The sequence below is a fragment of the Mobula birostris genome, chromosome 18, assembly GCF_030028105.1.
Source record: "Mobula birostris isolate sMobBir1 chromosome 18, sMobBir1.hap1, whole genome shotgun sequence".
Taxonomy (NCBI): Eukaryota; Metazoa; Chordata; class Chondrichthyes; order Myliobatiformes; family Myliobatidae; genus Mobula; species Mobula birostris.
In genome coordinates this window covers 63,014,798-63,031,542 of record NC_092387.1, presented here as the reverse complement: position 1 = coordinate 63,031,542, position 16,745 = coordinate 63,014,798, and the positions used below count along the sequence as shown (strand labels likewise).

At 41.7% G+C, this 16,745-nt stretch overlaps 1 protein-coding gene across 1 annotated transcript in view; it reads right to left on the bottom strand.

Moving 5' to 3' along the window:
• Positions 1-1,076: 1,076 nt before the first annotated feature.
• chata (choline O-acetyltransferase a) overlaps positions 1,077-16,745 on the bottom strand; it is a 54,720-nt gene continuing 39,051 nt past the window's right edge. Inside the window, exons 13-14 of the mRNA XM_072282083.1 lie at positions 5,831-5,968; positions 1,077-1,349 (exon numbers count right to left, since the gene is read on the bottom strand). Coding sequence (XP_072138184.1) covers positions 1,077-1,349; positions 5,831-5,968 — 411 coding nt within the window. The remainder of the gene's footprint in view (positions 1,350-5,830; positions 5,969-16,745) is intronic.

The following is a 16,745-nucleotide window of genomic DNA, read 5'->3' as shown; positions in this document are numbered from 1 at the left end:
TGTTCCTGTAAAACTTCGGAGTACTTGGTCCATAGCACCAGTTCTAAACACCAAGGCAGCATTAGGAACAACATTTGGTAATGGACCACAATAAATAATCTTAAACACACACGCACACACACACATACATACACACACGTACACACAGACAACGATTTACATTCCAACTCATAGATCATCAGAAAATATACAGTCATATAATTCCAAATACAGCTTTCATCAGTTTCCAACATGAAATACAGTAACACATTTCTTTAATTCTCCGTAAAATACTTCTAGTTATTTTTCATTATATTTTGCAAAATAAGTATCTTTCATTGCATAATTATAAGACTTTTAATAGGAGCAGATATCTTGATTTCTGAACAAAAATAATTCCATCTGATTGCTATTTGGATATACTATGCACCATTGACATTCTACAATAATTATTTATGGAAATGAACACAACAAATTTCAGGGTATCATAAGGAAGTTCAGACTATCAGTGCTGTTTTTGAAGGTACACTACAATTACTTGTACAAGAATGCTATGTGTAAAATTTAAACCAGGATGTCTGAAACATTTACAATAAAGGTTGCAATTTCCGATAACATCACATATTTTAGCACGCCAACTTTGCAATTTAATAAACAGGGACACCATGATGGAGACTTTCTGTTTGGGATATAAAGCCTTCAGAAATAATGTAAATACAATATCACGAAAACAAGTTCATCAGTAAACAAAATGCACCCAGTCTATGAAGAGCATCCATAACACAGAGATCATGGATGCGATGGCACAATATCAACACCGACTATTGAGAAAATATATTTGGCAGACCAGTCTATCAAGGGCTGATGTGCAGAACGTATATTTCTATTTTTCCACATCACTAGCACAGCAGAGTAGACCGAATGATACATTTCACTTCATTATAATGTCTTTTGATATCATGTGCAAATAGTAGTGGGTTAATATGCCACCAGATTACTTACAAGCTTCAAATTGATACCAATTTAATTAATTCTACTCTTTGGCATAGAGAAATGATCGTGTGAACATTTCACAGTACAACCCGATTTGCCAGCTTTCACTGGTGTGATTTTCTTTCATTCTGAACAATATACGTTGCATTCCCCAGAAAGCTTTGCTTGGCACTGGTGTTATACTTAACACACAGGTCCTTCATCTCTTTAAAGCTTCTCTCCACGGATTTTGCAAACATGCTGGAAGAGGTTTCCTTGCAATTATTGAAGCTGGAGATGCAGAAGATAATATGATCGAAACGTGGATTGTAAGCAACACCGTAACCATCTGGAACTACAGGTCCATAAAACAGAAACCCATCCATTGTAGTTGGTACCTGCAGAGAAATGAAAATTGAGGTTCTATAGAGTCATGGAAATATGCAAAAATCCAAGTTCAAAGTAAATTTATTATCACAGTACATATACACATTATTAGATATACCTTTATACTGGTTCATCAATGCAAATATCCAATCAGCCAATCATGTGGAAGCACCTCAATGCATAAAAGCATGTAAGCATGGTCAAGAGGTTCAGCTGATGTTCAGACTAAGAGCTTAAGAATGGGGAAGAAATATGATCTAAGTGATTTGACTGTGAAATGATTGTTAGTGCCAGACGGGATGATTTGAGTATTTCAGAATTTGCTGATCTTCTGGGATTTTCACACACAACAGTCTCCAGAGTTTACAGAGAATGGTGTGAAAAAAAATCTAATGAGCAGCAGTTCTGCAGGCAAAAATGTCTTGTTTTGCAAAATATAATGAAAAGTAACTGGAAGTATTTTATGGAGAATTGAAGAAATATATTGCTGTATTTCTTGTTGGAAGTGGATGAGAAAGGTCAGAGGAGGACAGCCAGACTGACTCAAGGTGACAGGAAAGTGATTGTTGGTGCCAGATTGGCTGGGTTTGAGAATCTCAGAAATTACTGATCTCCTGAGAGTCTCACGCACAACAAGTTCCAGTTTAAGTTCAAGTTTATTGTCTTTCAACCGTACAAGAATGACTGTGAATACAGCCAAACCAAACCATGTTCCTCTGGGGCCAAGGTGCAAAACACACTACCAACAGTCATACACAGCGCAAAGGACATATAACACATATAATTGCAATAGCAGTAAACATACAGTCACACAAAAAATAATTTAGCCCCAGTCCCTGGGTGCCATGCCCAGTAGATTGATGGTGTATGAGATGTGGTCTTTAAGAACAAACAAGCAGCAGTCTGATCACCACACATTAGTGCAGCAGTTGGTGAACGCAGTCCAGCTTATCTTCCACCGAGCGAGCATTAGAGGGCAGAACCAACAGGAGGTGCTAGTCCTCAACCCAACCTGGATGCTTACCCGCATCTCATCCCTTGGGCAGCTCCACCAGGTGAGCCCACTGCCTGGTCTGCACAACAGCCAGGGCCAAACAGGTTCCTCCCCCCACCCCTTGCTGTCAGCCTTGCCAGTGAACCAATGAGCCAGGCATGCAGTATTCTACATTACCAATGACCAACAGGATCTTTTAATCACAGGAAAAGTGCCGAAGACAATCATCGCACTGTCTGTTGGACCACTCACTGCCTCCGATGCTTTGCTATAGCAGGCTGTAACACGGCATGCAACAAGTCCACCTCCACCACTCTTGAGCAACTCCCAGCAGAGTAGACCTGCAGTATCTGAGTTTCTCAATATCCAGCAGTGTCTTTTGATTCTAAAATCCTTTGTTTGGGCCCAGAGAGACCTCTGCAACTGAGGATGCCACCATCTTACAGGAACAGTCTCTACAGTCCATAAGACCATGAGACATAGGAGTAGAGTTAGGCCATTCAGCTCATCAAGTCTGCTCCGCCATTCCATCGTGGCTGATTTATTATCCCTTTCAACCCCATTGACCTGCTCTCTCCCCATAACCTTTGATATTCTGATTAATCAAGGACCTAGCAACCTCTGCCTTAAATATACCCAATGACTTGGCATCCACAGCCATCTGTGGCAATTAATTCCACAGATTCACCGCCATATGGCTAAAGAAATTCCTTCTTGTCTCCACTATAAAATGATGTACCCCTATTCTGACGGTGTACCCTCTGGTCCTAGCACGCCCGCCCCCCGCCACTATAGGAAACATCCTCTCCACATCACTCTATCTAGGTCTTTCATTATTCAATCAGTTTTCTCTGAGATCCCCCTTCATTCCTCTAAACTCCAGTGAGTACAATTTCAGAGACATCAAACCCTCATCACATGTTAACCTTTTCACTACCTCCCCCCATCCCCTCTTCTTCTATGGCCCACTCTGGCCTCTTATCTCTTTTCACTTGCCTATTACTTCCCCCTGGGACCAGTCCTCCTTCCCTTTCTCCCACAGTCCACTCACCTCTCCTATCAGATTCCTTCCCCTCCAGCCCTTTACCTTTCCTACCCTCCTGGCTTCATCTATCACCTTCTAGCTGTCATCCTTCTCCTACCCCCCACCTTTTTATTCTGGTGCCTCCTCCCTTCCCTGCCAGTGCTGAAGAAGGGTCTCAGTGTGAAATGTCAACTGTTTATTCATTTCCATAGACGCAGCTCGACCTGCTGAGTTCCTCCAGCATTTTGTGTATGTTGTTATGAAGCTTGTAATGCTGCAGGTAAAGTGGAAGGGGTAATGTCTCTAACTGGTTAAAACCGGGATGACCATGGGGAATAAACTGTAAACAAGATTACCTTTCAATGGGTCAATGGGAGCAATTTGAGAGTGAGAACACAGACAAAAGAATGCAGGGATCATGAAATGCTCCATTGTTTGTTCATCAACTCCTTTTACAGCTTCGACCCCTGGACCCCTGGCTTTACCCCATCAGAGACACCCCCCCCCCCACCTTAACAAGCTGTTTTTGACTCCATCCCAGTTCATAACGAAGGGTCTTTAACCTGTAATGTTGATTCTGTCTCTCTAGCCACACATGCTGCCTGACCTGCTGAGTACCATCAGCAGTTTCTGTTCTCAGAGCACTGCACCACAGGGCAGAACTTTAGATTTTGTAAATAAAATTACTATTAATAAGAACGCACAGCAAAAGACTTTGTCTTGCATATAATCTGGAAAATGGCATGTTTTTCATTGTACCTCAATACATGTGATAATAACAAACCATTTTCCAGTTTGACTGAATACAGAAAAGGCTGGAAATACTCAGCAAGTCAGGGCACATCTGTGACTAGAAATCGGTGGTTGGATTTTCAGTATAAAACATAGAACATTGAAGTTACTGCACACTACAGGCCCTTCAACCCACGATGTTGTGCTGACCTTTTAAACTACTCCAAAATCAATTCAACACTTCGCTCCCATATACTACTCCATTTTCTATCATCCATGTGCTCATCTAAGATTATCTTAAAGGTCCTTAATACATCTGCCTGTACAACCACCCTTGCCAGCACTCTTCACATACTTACATTCGGTGTAAAAAAGAACTACCCCCGATATCCCTCTATAGTTTCCTCCAATCACCTGAAAATTATACCCTCTCATATTAGCCATTTCTGTCCCATGGAAAATGTTGATGGCTGTCCACTCTGTCTATACCTCTTATCATCTTATACATTTCTATCAGGTCTCCTCTCATCCTCCTTCATTCCAAAGGGAAAAGCCCTAGATTACTCAACCTTTTCTTAGAAAGCATGCTCTCTATTCCAAGCAGTATCCTGGTAAATCTCCCCTGCACCCTCTCTAAAGCTTCCACATCCTTTCTATAATGAGTCAATCAGAACTCAATACTCCCAACATCTGCATTTTAAAAAAATTAACCACATAGAGATTTCTAGTCTGAAAAGGTAGTCTGCACACTTTTGCATTCTTTGTATCCGATACATAATACCGTGAGCACCATGGTAACGTAGTGGTTAGCGTGACGCTATTACAGCTTGTGGCGTCGGAGCTCGCAGTTCAATCCCAGTATCCTCTGTAAGGAGCCTCTGTGCGTCCTCCCCGTGGAATGTGTGAGTTTTCTCTGGGTGTTTTGGTTCCCCCCCACAGTTGAAAGACGTACCAGGTAGGTTAGCAAAGGTCCTTCTGCAGCTGTACAGGGCCCTGGTGAGAACACACCTGGAGAATTGTGTGCAGTTTTGGTCTCCAAATTTGAGGTAGGACATTCTTGCTATTGAGGGATTGCAGCGTAGGTTCACAAGGTTAATTCCCGGGATGGCGGGACTGTCATATGTTGAAAAATTGGAGCGATTGGGCTTGTATACTCTGGAATTTAGAAGGCTGAGAAGGGATCTAATTGAAACATATAAGATTATTAAGGGATTGGACACACTGGAGGCAGGAAGCATGTTCCCGCTGATGGGTGAGTCCAGAACCAAAGGCCACAGTTTAAGAATAAGGGGTAGGCCATTTAGAACGGAGTTGAGGAAAAAGTTTTTCACCCAGGGAGTGGTGGATATATGGAATGCTCTGCCCCAGAAGGCTGTGGAGGCCAAGTCTCTAGATGCTTTCAAGAAAGAGATGGATAGAGCTCTTAAAGATAGTGGAATCAAAGGTTATGGGGATAAGGCAGGAACTGGATACTGATTGTGGATGATCAGCCATGATCACAGTGAATGGCGGTGCTGGCTTGAAGGGCCGAATGGCCTACTCCTGCACCTATTGTCTATTGTCTATTATAGTTGGTTATTTGTAAATTGTCCCATGACTAGGTTAGGGTTAAATTGGGGTTGCCGAGGATTGCTGGGCGGCACGGCTCAAAGGGCTGGAAAAGCGTATACTGCGCTGTATCTCTAAATAAAAATAAAAACAAAATACAAAAGAACTTTTGACAATAATGTGTAAACACTGACCTGGCTGGTGGAGAGGACAAAATGATTACTCGTCAGGTACGTTTTATCGGTGAATAGTTTAGGTATATCCATGTGTAGTTCTTTTGCCATCTCCTGCAGTCCAAGTAAATGATTGTCAATTGCCATCCCTGTAATAGTCTGAAACACAGACCAAAATAGGAAATTGATTATTTCATATGAATTTTTTTCAGATCTAAAATCAAGTGTTTAGAAAATGGGTCTAAAATGCTGAACAAGAACACGGCACAATATTGATTGTTGTGTAGTATCCACCAGGTTAAGTAATTCAAATTGTGGTGTTCTTTATCCAGGGCAAACAAGTTTAATGTCATGTGCACAAGAATAGTGAAGAACAGGGACAATGAAAAACTTGGTTTCAGCACTGTAACAATCTCGTAGGTACGGACAATACATAGAACATCAGTTATACATAAATTTATACAAGAGAGTGAAGAAATAAAGGATGGTACAGAGCAAGGCATCATTATATGCCATGATGTGGGTGATCATGGACTAGGCAAATTTTTCTGCAGAAATGGTTTACCATTGCCTTCTTCTGGACAGTGTCTTTAGCAGATGGGTGACCCTAGCCATTATCAATACTGTTCAGAGATTGTCTGCTTGGCGTCAGTGGTCGCATAACCAGGGCTTGTGATATGGACCGACTGCTCATATGACCGTCCACCAGCTGCTCCCACGGCTTCACACGACCCTGATTGGGGGCAGGGGGATGTGGAACTATTCAGGAGCAACACCTTGCCCAAGGGTGACCTGCAGGCTAGCGGAGGGAAGGAGCTCCTTACATCTCCTTTGGTAGAGACATATCTCCACCTCACCACCCTAAACAAGGCATTAGTGCAAAAGTAAATGCACAATCAGAGACAAGTACAAGAGGCTGTACAAGAGGTGATGTGTAGTGTTCTGTTGCTGAAGTAGGATTAGGATACTTGTCAGGTTTGTGAAGGTAATCAAGCAGTCTAATAACTACTAGAGCTCCATAATTCAAGTGGTTAACTCAGCAGTGTAAAATGTCTTCTAGCCTGCAATAAAAACTATTTTTTTCCCTGTAAGTTTGGAGAAGGGAGAAAAATGAACACAGTTCAACTTTTGAAACCTATGAATGGGGAATATGTAATCCCTTTACTCTCTGCGCAATGGATGAGCAACCGCCCGTCTCAGCGTTTAACAGTCACAAAGCAGCACATGGAAATAATGGGCAACTTACACTCAGTGGCCACTTTATTAGGTACAGGAGTGGAACCCAGTGTAGTCTTCTGCTGCTGAAGCCCATCCACTTCAAAGTTCAACATGCTGTGCATTCAGAGATGCTCTTCTGCACACCACTGTTGTAGCACTTGGTTATTTGAGTTACTGTCACCTTCCTATCAGTTTGAACCTGTCTGGCCATTCTCCTCTGACCGCTCTCATTAATAAGGTGGTTTTGTTTCTTTCACTTTTTCGCACCAGTCTCTGTAAACTCTAGAGACTGTTGTGCATGAAAATCCCAGGAGATCAGCAGCTACTGAGATACTCGAACCACCCCATCTGACACCACGGTCAAAGACCACACTTCTTCCCATTCTGACGTTTGGCTGAACCACAACTAAACCTCTTGAACATGTCTGCACGTTTTTATGTATTGAATTTGTGCCATACAATTGGCTGATTAGATATTTGCATAAACAACAGGTGTATACAGATGCACCTCATAAGGTGACCATTGAGTGTGTGTTTCTATCTCATCGGTAGCTGAACGTCTTCTTTCCCCATCATTATCCCACCATCTGCCTTATAACATCTCCAAACTGTACACTGGAACATCATCTGGGATGTTTTCAAAACACAGGGCCAACACAAGCAGATTTATAAGACAGTCGATACCATGCATCAATCTTACAATAAGAAGTAAATCCAGAGTTTGGAATCTGCAGAGTTTTTTGACAAGAAAATAAATCAAAGTACAGAATTCCTCAAGCTATTAATCTTCAGATGGAACGAATAAACAATTCAAAACAACAATCAGTATTTGTACATGTCCAGTATTTATTCCAATATATATTTTCAGTACACTTTCAAGCTCTTCTCTCAAGTATTGATTCTGTCTCTCTCCCCTCAAGGCACTGCCCAAGTCTTTCCATCATTTTCTGTTTTTAGTTTATTTCAGATTTCCGGCATTCATAGTACTCGCTTTTGCTTTTGGTCTGGTATTTATTTAAAACAAATAAGGCTGCAGATGCTGGAACCTGCAACCAACACCAAGATGCTGGAAGAACACACACAAAATGCTGGAGGAACTCAGCAGGTCAGGCAGCATCTATGGAGGAGAATAAGCAATCAGCATTTTGGGCCAAGACCCTTCATCAGGACTTCTTTACTCAGAACCAAGCAAGTTTAATGTCATATCCACAACAGGTATGATGAAAAACTTGCTTTCAGCACCATCACAAGCACAGGGGTATAAACAACACACTGAATATCAGTCATACGTAAATTATACAAAGCAGTAAAGAAAAAAAAGGTTTGTACAACAATAAATATACAGAGACAAGTGAACTCAGCCCGTGTAGTAGCCTCTGTGGGAATGTTAATTGGTTTTCTTTCCGTAGATGCTACTTGACTGGCTAGGTTCATCCAGTATTTCTGTTTTTTTTTTAATTTCTGTTTTTTTAATTTCATTTTTAGCCAGATGGTGGTGAATATTGTAGTCTCATTTATGTAAAATTTTCCAGGTGCTTCACAAGAGACAGAAGCTAAAAGAGGCACAGGGAGAACAGAAACACTGAAAGAGTGATGCAAAGCTTTTCCACGGATGAGGGATGAAAAAAAAAGTTCAAAGTTCCAAGAAAATTTATTATCAAAGCATGTATATGTCACCATATACTATACTGAGATTCATTTTCAAGCCTTAAAAACAGGGAGTAGGAAGTTATGATTCAAGATGATTTTAAAAATCTCAAATAATAAGGAAATATAATCATAAACACAAGAGATTCTGGAGATGTTGGAAATCCTGATGAACGGACTTTGTCTAAAATGACTCGCCATTGGTGCTGCCTGACCTGTTGAGTTCCTCCAGCGTTTTGTATGTGTATAACTCAGGCAAATAATCATCTGAATTGTTTTCTGCAACTTATTTTCTGCTAATTATCTATTTAATACTGTTTTCTATTACCATCTTGTTTTTATCTACCGCTTTATTTAATTGCCTGAGAGGAAGCAAGACAGAGTTTTATTATACCTATGTATAATGACAATAAAAATTCATTCAATTCAATTCAATCCAATTCTTAGAAGAGCTGTTTATGTTTTTAAGGGCAATTATGCTCTGCTTTCTTTATGTAGGGATGGAATTGGTTGCAACATTTTCTAGAAATGTTATACTTCACAAACAAGTTTAAACTGTTTGATAAAGTTGTAGCGATGATGATTTAACTACCAGTAGATGAGAGTACTCTGGAAAAGTTAACAACATAGCAGTATTTAAGCTCCTCCATTCCCTGTTCCTCTCACATCAAGTATAAGGCATGTACTGAGACTTCATCACAAATAAGAGAAAACCAGCAGATGCTGGAAATCCAAGCAACACACACAAAGTGGTGGAGGAACTCAGCAGCCCAGGCAGCATCTATGCAAAAAAGTAACAGTCAACATTTCAGGCCGAAATCCTTCATCAGGGCTCATGAATGGCCCTGATGAAGAGTCTCGGCCCAAAATGTCAACTATTTACTCTTTTCCACAGATGTCGCCTGGCCTACTGAGTTCCTCCAGCATTTTGTGTGTGTGTCACTGAGTCTTCATATGGTGCCTTATGAAGGTACACTGTACTGAAATGACTTGGCTTTCAAGATTTTAGTGAAAGGATGTCCCTTGAGGACAGAGATGAGAAGGAATTTCTTTAGCCAGATGGTGGTGTACCTGTGGAATTCATTGCTAAGGATTGCTGTGGAGGCTAAGTCATAGGGTATATTTAAATGGGAGGTTGGCAGGTCCTTGATTAGTAAGAGTATGAGCCATTTATCTGTTTTCTGTCTGTCTGCTTATTTTGTGTTGTGTGTTTACATATGGTACTTTGTCATATGGGTTGGGGTGTGATAGGAACAAATGAGTATAATTACATATTCACACTTTGACTTAGTCTGGTTGAGAGGGAATGAGTGGGGGTGATATTTTTTGTTGACTGCTTATTTTGCTTATTTTGTTAATTTGAGTGCTAATTATTCTTATTTTGCTACATTGCTAATTTTAGTTTTATTTGTTTTTTATTGCTCTAAGATCGTTCATCTTTGCTAGTTTTATAATAAAGGATCAAACGTACTTTTTTTGACTTAAAAACAGGGAGTAGAAAGTTATGATTTAAAAAACCTCAAATAATAAGGAAAAATAATCATAAACACAAGAGATTCTGGAGATGTTGGAAATCCTGATGAACGGTCTTTGTCTGAAATGACTCGCCATTGGTGCTGCCTGACCTGTTGAGTTCCTCCAGCATTTTGTATGTGTATAACTCAGGCAAATAATCATCTGTATTGTTATTTTGGAAGCGTGTCATATAGTGTCAGCTCCCGTATTCAGTCTCTCAGTGGTTTTGGTTTGTCTTCCAGTAACCGCTAACAGGAAGGGTGTCAAGGGTTACAGGGCAACGGGGTTGAGAGGGAAATTAAATTAGCCATGATCGAATGGCAGAGCAAACTCGATGAGCTGAATGGCCTAATTCTGTTTCTATGTCTTACAGAATGAGAAGACATATACCTGAACCACAGGAGATAGTAGGTAGTAGTCAAAGATTATAAAGTCACAGAAATATACGTCATGGAAACAGGCCCTTCAGCACTCTGAGTTCATTACACAGACATCCCACCCTGCAAAAACTCATTTCAGAGAGGTAGCACCATCAATTTGCAGGAGACTCCCGGAACTTCCGGGAGAGGTGGGATGTCTGCAATAGAGTAGCTCCTTAGCAGCCAGCCAGCTAGTTTAAATAATGTTAGCTATGCTAATGAATGAATGACATCTGTTAAACTTAACTCAACGTGTCTTTTACATTTTAACCCACCATGGGCAATAGAAAAGTCACTGTTGCAAACAGTGCAGTGAGCAACACTGTCATTATTTTGACCCCTATTAGGCAGTGGTACACTATATTGTAGTCTGGGGTGACATACCTTTTATATTTTCTCTTTTTTTGGAACACTGTGCCATAGCGCGCTCTCAATCTTTCGCGCTCTTGCTTGCTTGCTCTCACTTGCTTTCTCTCTCGCGCTCTCTCTCTCTCGCTCGCTCTCTCGCGCTCTCGCTTGCTTGCTCTTGCGCTCTCTCTCTCGCTCGCGCGCTCTCACTTGCTTTCTCTCTCGCTCTCTCACTTGCTTGCTCTCTCGCTTGCTTGCTCTCAAAAAATTGATTTCCGTGATATTGTATATATTTTGCAAGCATCAGGGAGCCACTATTAATATGCAGGAGACTCCCGGAACTTCCGGGAGAGGCAGGATGTCTGATTACAAACAATAAACAACCATTTGCATAAGATCATAAGTGACGTCCCTCTATTCTCCTACTGTGCCCTCTAGTTCTCAGCTCCCCCACTATAGGAAGCATCCTCTCCACATCCACTCTATCTAGTCCTATATCATGCAAGTTCTATTTTAATCTCATTTTTAAAATTCTTCCAACATTCGCACGGGATTCTACCAGACACCTACACACCACCAGCAATTCACAGTGGCCAATTAACCTATCAACCAGCTCGCCTTTGGGATGTGAGAGTGTAGCTGGAGACAAGATACCAATTATAGCACCAGGTATTGGGATGACACTGTCCAGAAAGAGACGTTGGGAATGACAGAACAGAGGGCACAATGCAGGAAGGTCACAAGATAAATGTTTGGTCTGTTTCAATGTGAGGAAGTCAAGTTATGCTGAGATAGCCCTGTGAAGCATGCCAATATAAATTATCCCACTGTGAACCATACAGAAAACAGATGTTCTGAGACTGTCATTCTGTGAACAAAACACACTTGATGAATTGTGAAGCACGGGCAACTGCTCACAATTAAGGAGGTCTCCGGCTGATAAGAAAATATATGTTCTTGTTTTCCCCATCAACATTGATAGGGTCCAGATCTACACTAAAGATGGAATTGAAGAAAGGAAATAGATGTGTCTTTGTTCAGTCCCTGAATAAATGACAGCTTGAATGATAGACTTCAGAATTGTGAACTCGGATGAGAAAAAAGAAAAGCTGAATCAGAATCGGGTTATTAGCACTGACATATGACATGAAATTTGTTATTTTATGACAGGTACAGTGCAAGACACAAAAAATTACCGAAAGCTACAATATAAATTAAATAAATAGTGCGGTAATGTTCATGAGTTTATGGAGCATTCAGAAATCAGATGGTGGAGGGCAAGAAGCTGTTCCTAAAGTATTGAGTGTCCACAGACATTCTAGGACCAGTTTCTTCCCCTCTGATACGCCTGTCCCTCCTCTCTGATGGTACTAATGAGAAGAGGGCATGCCTGGGATGGTGTGTCTTAATATTACATAAAAATATGATAAGTTACAATGAGAAATATATTTCAAAAATTAAATATGTAGTGCTAAAGAGAGCAAAATAGCAGGGCAGTGTTCATGGTTCATGGACTGATGATAAATCTGATGGCAAATGGGAAGCGGCTGTTCCTAAAACACTGAGCATTGGTCTTTAGGCTCTTGTATCTCCTCACTGATGGTAGTAACAAGAAGCGGGTATGTTCAGGATGGTGAAGTTCCTTAATGGTTAATGCCATCTTCCTGAAGATGTCCTCGATGGTGGGCAGGCTTGGGCCTCTCCAGCATCCTTCAGAGAACTTCTGAAGAAAATTGGAAGTAAAATCAAATAAAAGAGGGGCTATCTGAGAAACTAACAGTGACAAACAGTGAACAATAATTTCAAGATGGAGTCTTAGTTCAGAAATGAGCTTAGTTCTGCTGGAATGAGTGTCACACAGATGGTATTTAAGTTCAGATGTGAGTCTTCTGATTTAATATAAAAAGTGATAAGCCAGAACAGTAAAAGTTAGTGGTGTGCATGTATAAGGAAGTTGAGTGGTAATAAAGGTTAACTTGTACTAAACCTTAGTTTTGCTTGACATGTCACTTGGTAGCCTTACTTACTGCCTGTTACACCACTGGCATTTAGGGCAGCAATTAAGGTCTCCTGTCTCTGTCTGTATAGAAGGATTCTTCATTGCTGTTTCTGTAACAATTGGTTTTTGATCAGTCAGTGTTGTTAGCCCTGAGGTGAACCTCAGGACCTGGAAGATCAGTGGACTACTCTTTGTCAGGCCTCTACCCTTTGACCTGTTTGGCATGGGTGACCCTACCAAGAACCAAAGCACAAGGCCCTGATTCCAGCTAACATGGCTCTCCAGATTCTCTCCAGATTCCACCGATCACATTACATATTCACGGCAATTTACACTGCGGTATACAAGTCTCCAAACCCTATGACAAGGTCGTGGTCCTCTGGGAGGCTCACTTGTGGGGTGAACAGGAGAAAACTGGACCACTCGGAGGAATTCCACATGGTCACCGGGAGAATATGGAAACTCCACTCATCAGCCATGGAAAGGATTGAAGCTGGGTCCTTGATGCTGTGAGGCAGTGGCAGGACATGCTATGTTCACTTTTGAGGCATGGTGCAGTTTAGGCCCGCAACGCTGTCTTTGTGGAGTTTGCATGTTCTCCCTGTAACCACGTGGATTTCTTCTATGTGCTCCTCCCATATCCCCGAGACTTGTGGGTTGGTAGATTAATTGGCCAGTGTAAATTGCCGTGAATATGTAGTGTGATCAGTGGGATCTGCAGAGAAGGGGGTAATTGATGGAAATGTAGGGCTGATAAAATTGAATCAATATAAATGTGTGTTGAAAGGAGCGTGTCAAAGTCACAGAAAAGTACAGCACAGAAACAGGCCTTTCAGCCCATCTAGTCCATGCAGAACCATTTAAAGTGCCCAGTCCCATCGACCTGCACCTGGACCATAGCCTTTCATTCTCCTGCTGAATGATTATGACCCTATACTTTTGGACAAAAGGAGAATCAAGACTTAAGGGGCTCCTGTTTGTGTGGAGCTGAGTCCAAAGCTGAAATCCATCATGATCCCATTGAATGATGTTGCAAGATTGAGGGATCGGAAGTGGAGAGAGTGAGCAATTTCAAGTTCCTGGGTCTCAATATCTCTGAAGGCATAACCAGGACCCAATATATCAATGCAGCTACAAAGAAGGCACGACAGCAGCTATATTTCATTAGGAGTTTGAGGAGATTTGGTGTGTCACCAAAAACACTCAAAAATTTCTACGGATGTTCCAAAGAGAGCATTCTAACTGGTGGCATCACTGTCTGGTATGGGGGGGGGGGCGGGGGGGAGAGGGGTTGCTACCGCACAGGATCAAAGTAAGCTGCAGATTTGTACAATTAGTCAGCTCCATCACACACACTGGTCTCTGTAGTATCAAGGTCACCTTCAACGAGCGCTGCCTCAGAGAGGCAGCATCCATCATTACGGTCCCCCACCACCCAGGGCATGTCTTTTTCTCATTGCTACCATCAGTTGCAAAGTTACAAGTTTCATGCCATCTTGGACAATGTCTCCCATCCACTACATAATGGACTGGTTGGGCACAGGAGTACATTCAGCCAGAGACTCATTCCACCGAGATGCAACACAGAGCGTCATAGGAAGTCATTCCTGCCTGTGGCCATCAAACTTTACAACTCCTCCCTTGGAGGGTCAGACACCCTGAGCCAATAGGCTGGTCCTGGACTCATTTCATAATTTACTGGCATAACTTACATATTACTATTTAATTATTTATGGTTTTATTACTATTTAATTATTTATGGTGCAACTGTAACGAAAACCAATTTCCCTCGGGATCAATAAAGTATGACTATGACTATGAAGGAGGTACAAAAGCCTGAACAGCTTCTTCATCACTGTCATCTAATTTCTGAATGGACATTGAACCCATGAACACAACCTCACCACTATTTTAGTTCCTATTTTTTGCACTATATATAATATATACATATTTAGAGTATGTCACAGTTTTCTTTTTCTCTATTATTATTGTACTTCTGCCACAAAGTTAACAAATATCACGACATGTGCTGGTAATATTAAACCTGATTCTGATTCTGAAAAGAAGGAGCATTTTTCTGGCCTTCATGTTAGGTTCACTCCACCCTATACTTTTCTGTAATTTAGAGATACAGCACAATAACGAGCCCTTCTGGTACTGCTCAATTATACCCATGTGACTGATTAACCTACTAATCCATGTGTCTTTGGAACCTTCCAGTCAAGAATTCAGTAGCCCATGAGGATGCAAAGGTCACACACCTTCTTTCCCCCCCCAAATTAATTCCAATAAAAAGGCACTGATTTCAAACACAGTTTCACTGGCTTTAATCACTGCTTCAGTTCAATCGATGTTAATAGAACATAGAACATAGAAATTTACAGCACATTTCAGGCCCTTCGGCCCACAATGTTGTGCCAACCATGTAACCTACTCTAGAGACTGCTTGGAATTTCCCTAGCACATAGCCCTCTAGTTTTCTAAGCTCCATGTATCTAAGGGGCTCTTAAAAGAACCTATTGTATCCGCTTCCACCAGCACTGCCGGCAGTGCATTCCACGCACCCACCACTCTGTGTGAAAAACTTACCCCCGACATCCCCTCGGCACCTGCTTCCAAGCACCTTAAAACTATGCCCCCTCATGTTAGCCATTTCAGCCCGGGGAAAATGTCTCTGACCATCCACACAATCAATGCCTCTCATTATCTTATACAGCTCTTTCAGGTCACCTCTCATCCTCCGTCGCTCCAAGGAGAAAAGGCCAAGTACACTCAACCTATTTTCATAAGGTACACCCTCCAATCCAGGTAGCATCCTTGTAAATCTCCTCTGCACTCTCTCGACAGTACCCACATCCTTCCTGTAGTGAAGTGACCAGAACTGAACCCAGTACTCCAGTGGGGTCTGACCAAGGTCTTATATTATCTATATAATGTGACATTATTATTGAAAGTTGAATGGATCCAGACTTGGTGCTTGAGCACAGAGACAGTAAGGAAGGCAGTGCTGAGGCAGATGGGATGATTGACAAGGTACAGACAGCACTTGGATGAAAGTGGGAGTGAGAGCACCACATTAGTAATTAACACCATGAGAACATAAGACATAGAAGCAGAATTAGGCCATTCAGCTCATCGAGTCTGCTCTGCCATTCCATCATGGCTGATTTATTAACATCAGGGAATCTGCAGATGCTGAAAATCCAAGCAACACACCCAAAATGCTGGAGGAACTCAGCAGTCCAGGCCATATCTATGGAAAAATGTACAGTTAACGTTTCGGGCCGAGATCCTTCACCAGGACCGATTTATTATGGCTGATTAATTATCCCTTTCAACCCCATTCTCCTATCTTCTTCCCATAACCTTTGACACCCTAACTAATCAAGCACTCAACATCTGCTTTAAACATACCCAATGACTTGGTCTCCACAGCCATCTGTGGCAATGAATTACACAGATTCACCACCCCCTAGCTAAAGAAAATTCTTCTCATCTCTGTTCTAAAAGACGTCCTTCTCCTCTGAGGTTCTGGTCTCTAGTCTTAGACCACACCCCCACTTCCCCCACTATATGAAGCATCCTCTCCATGTCCACTCTATCTAGGCCTTTCAATATTCGATAGGTTTCAATGAGATCCTCCTCGTTCTTCTAAACTCCAGTGAATACAGGCCCGGAGCAGTCAATAGCTCCTCATACATTAAGCCTGTTATTAGGAAGGCAAATGGAAAGGATTGGAATATATACAATGGAGAAGCTGAGAGGACGAGGAGAACCTAGAACCAGTGAG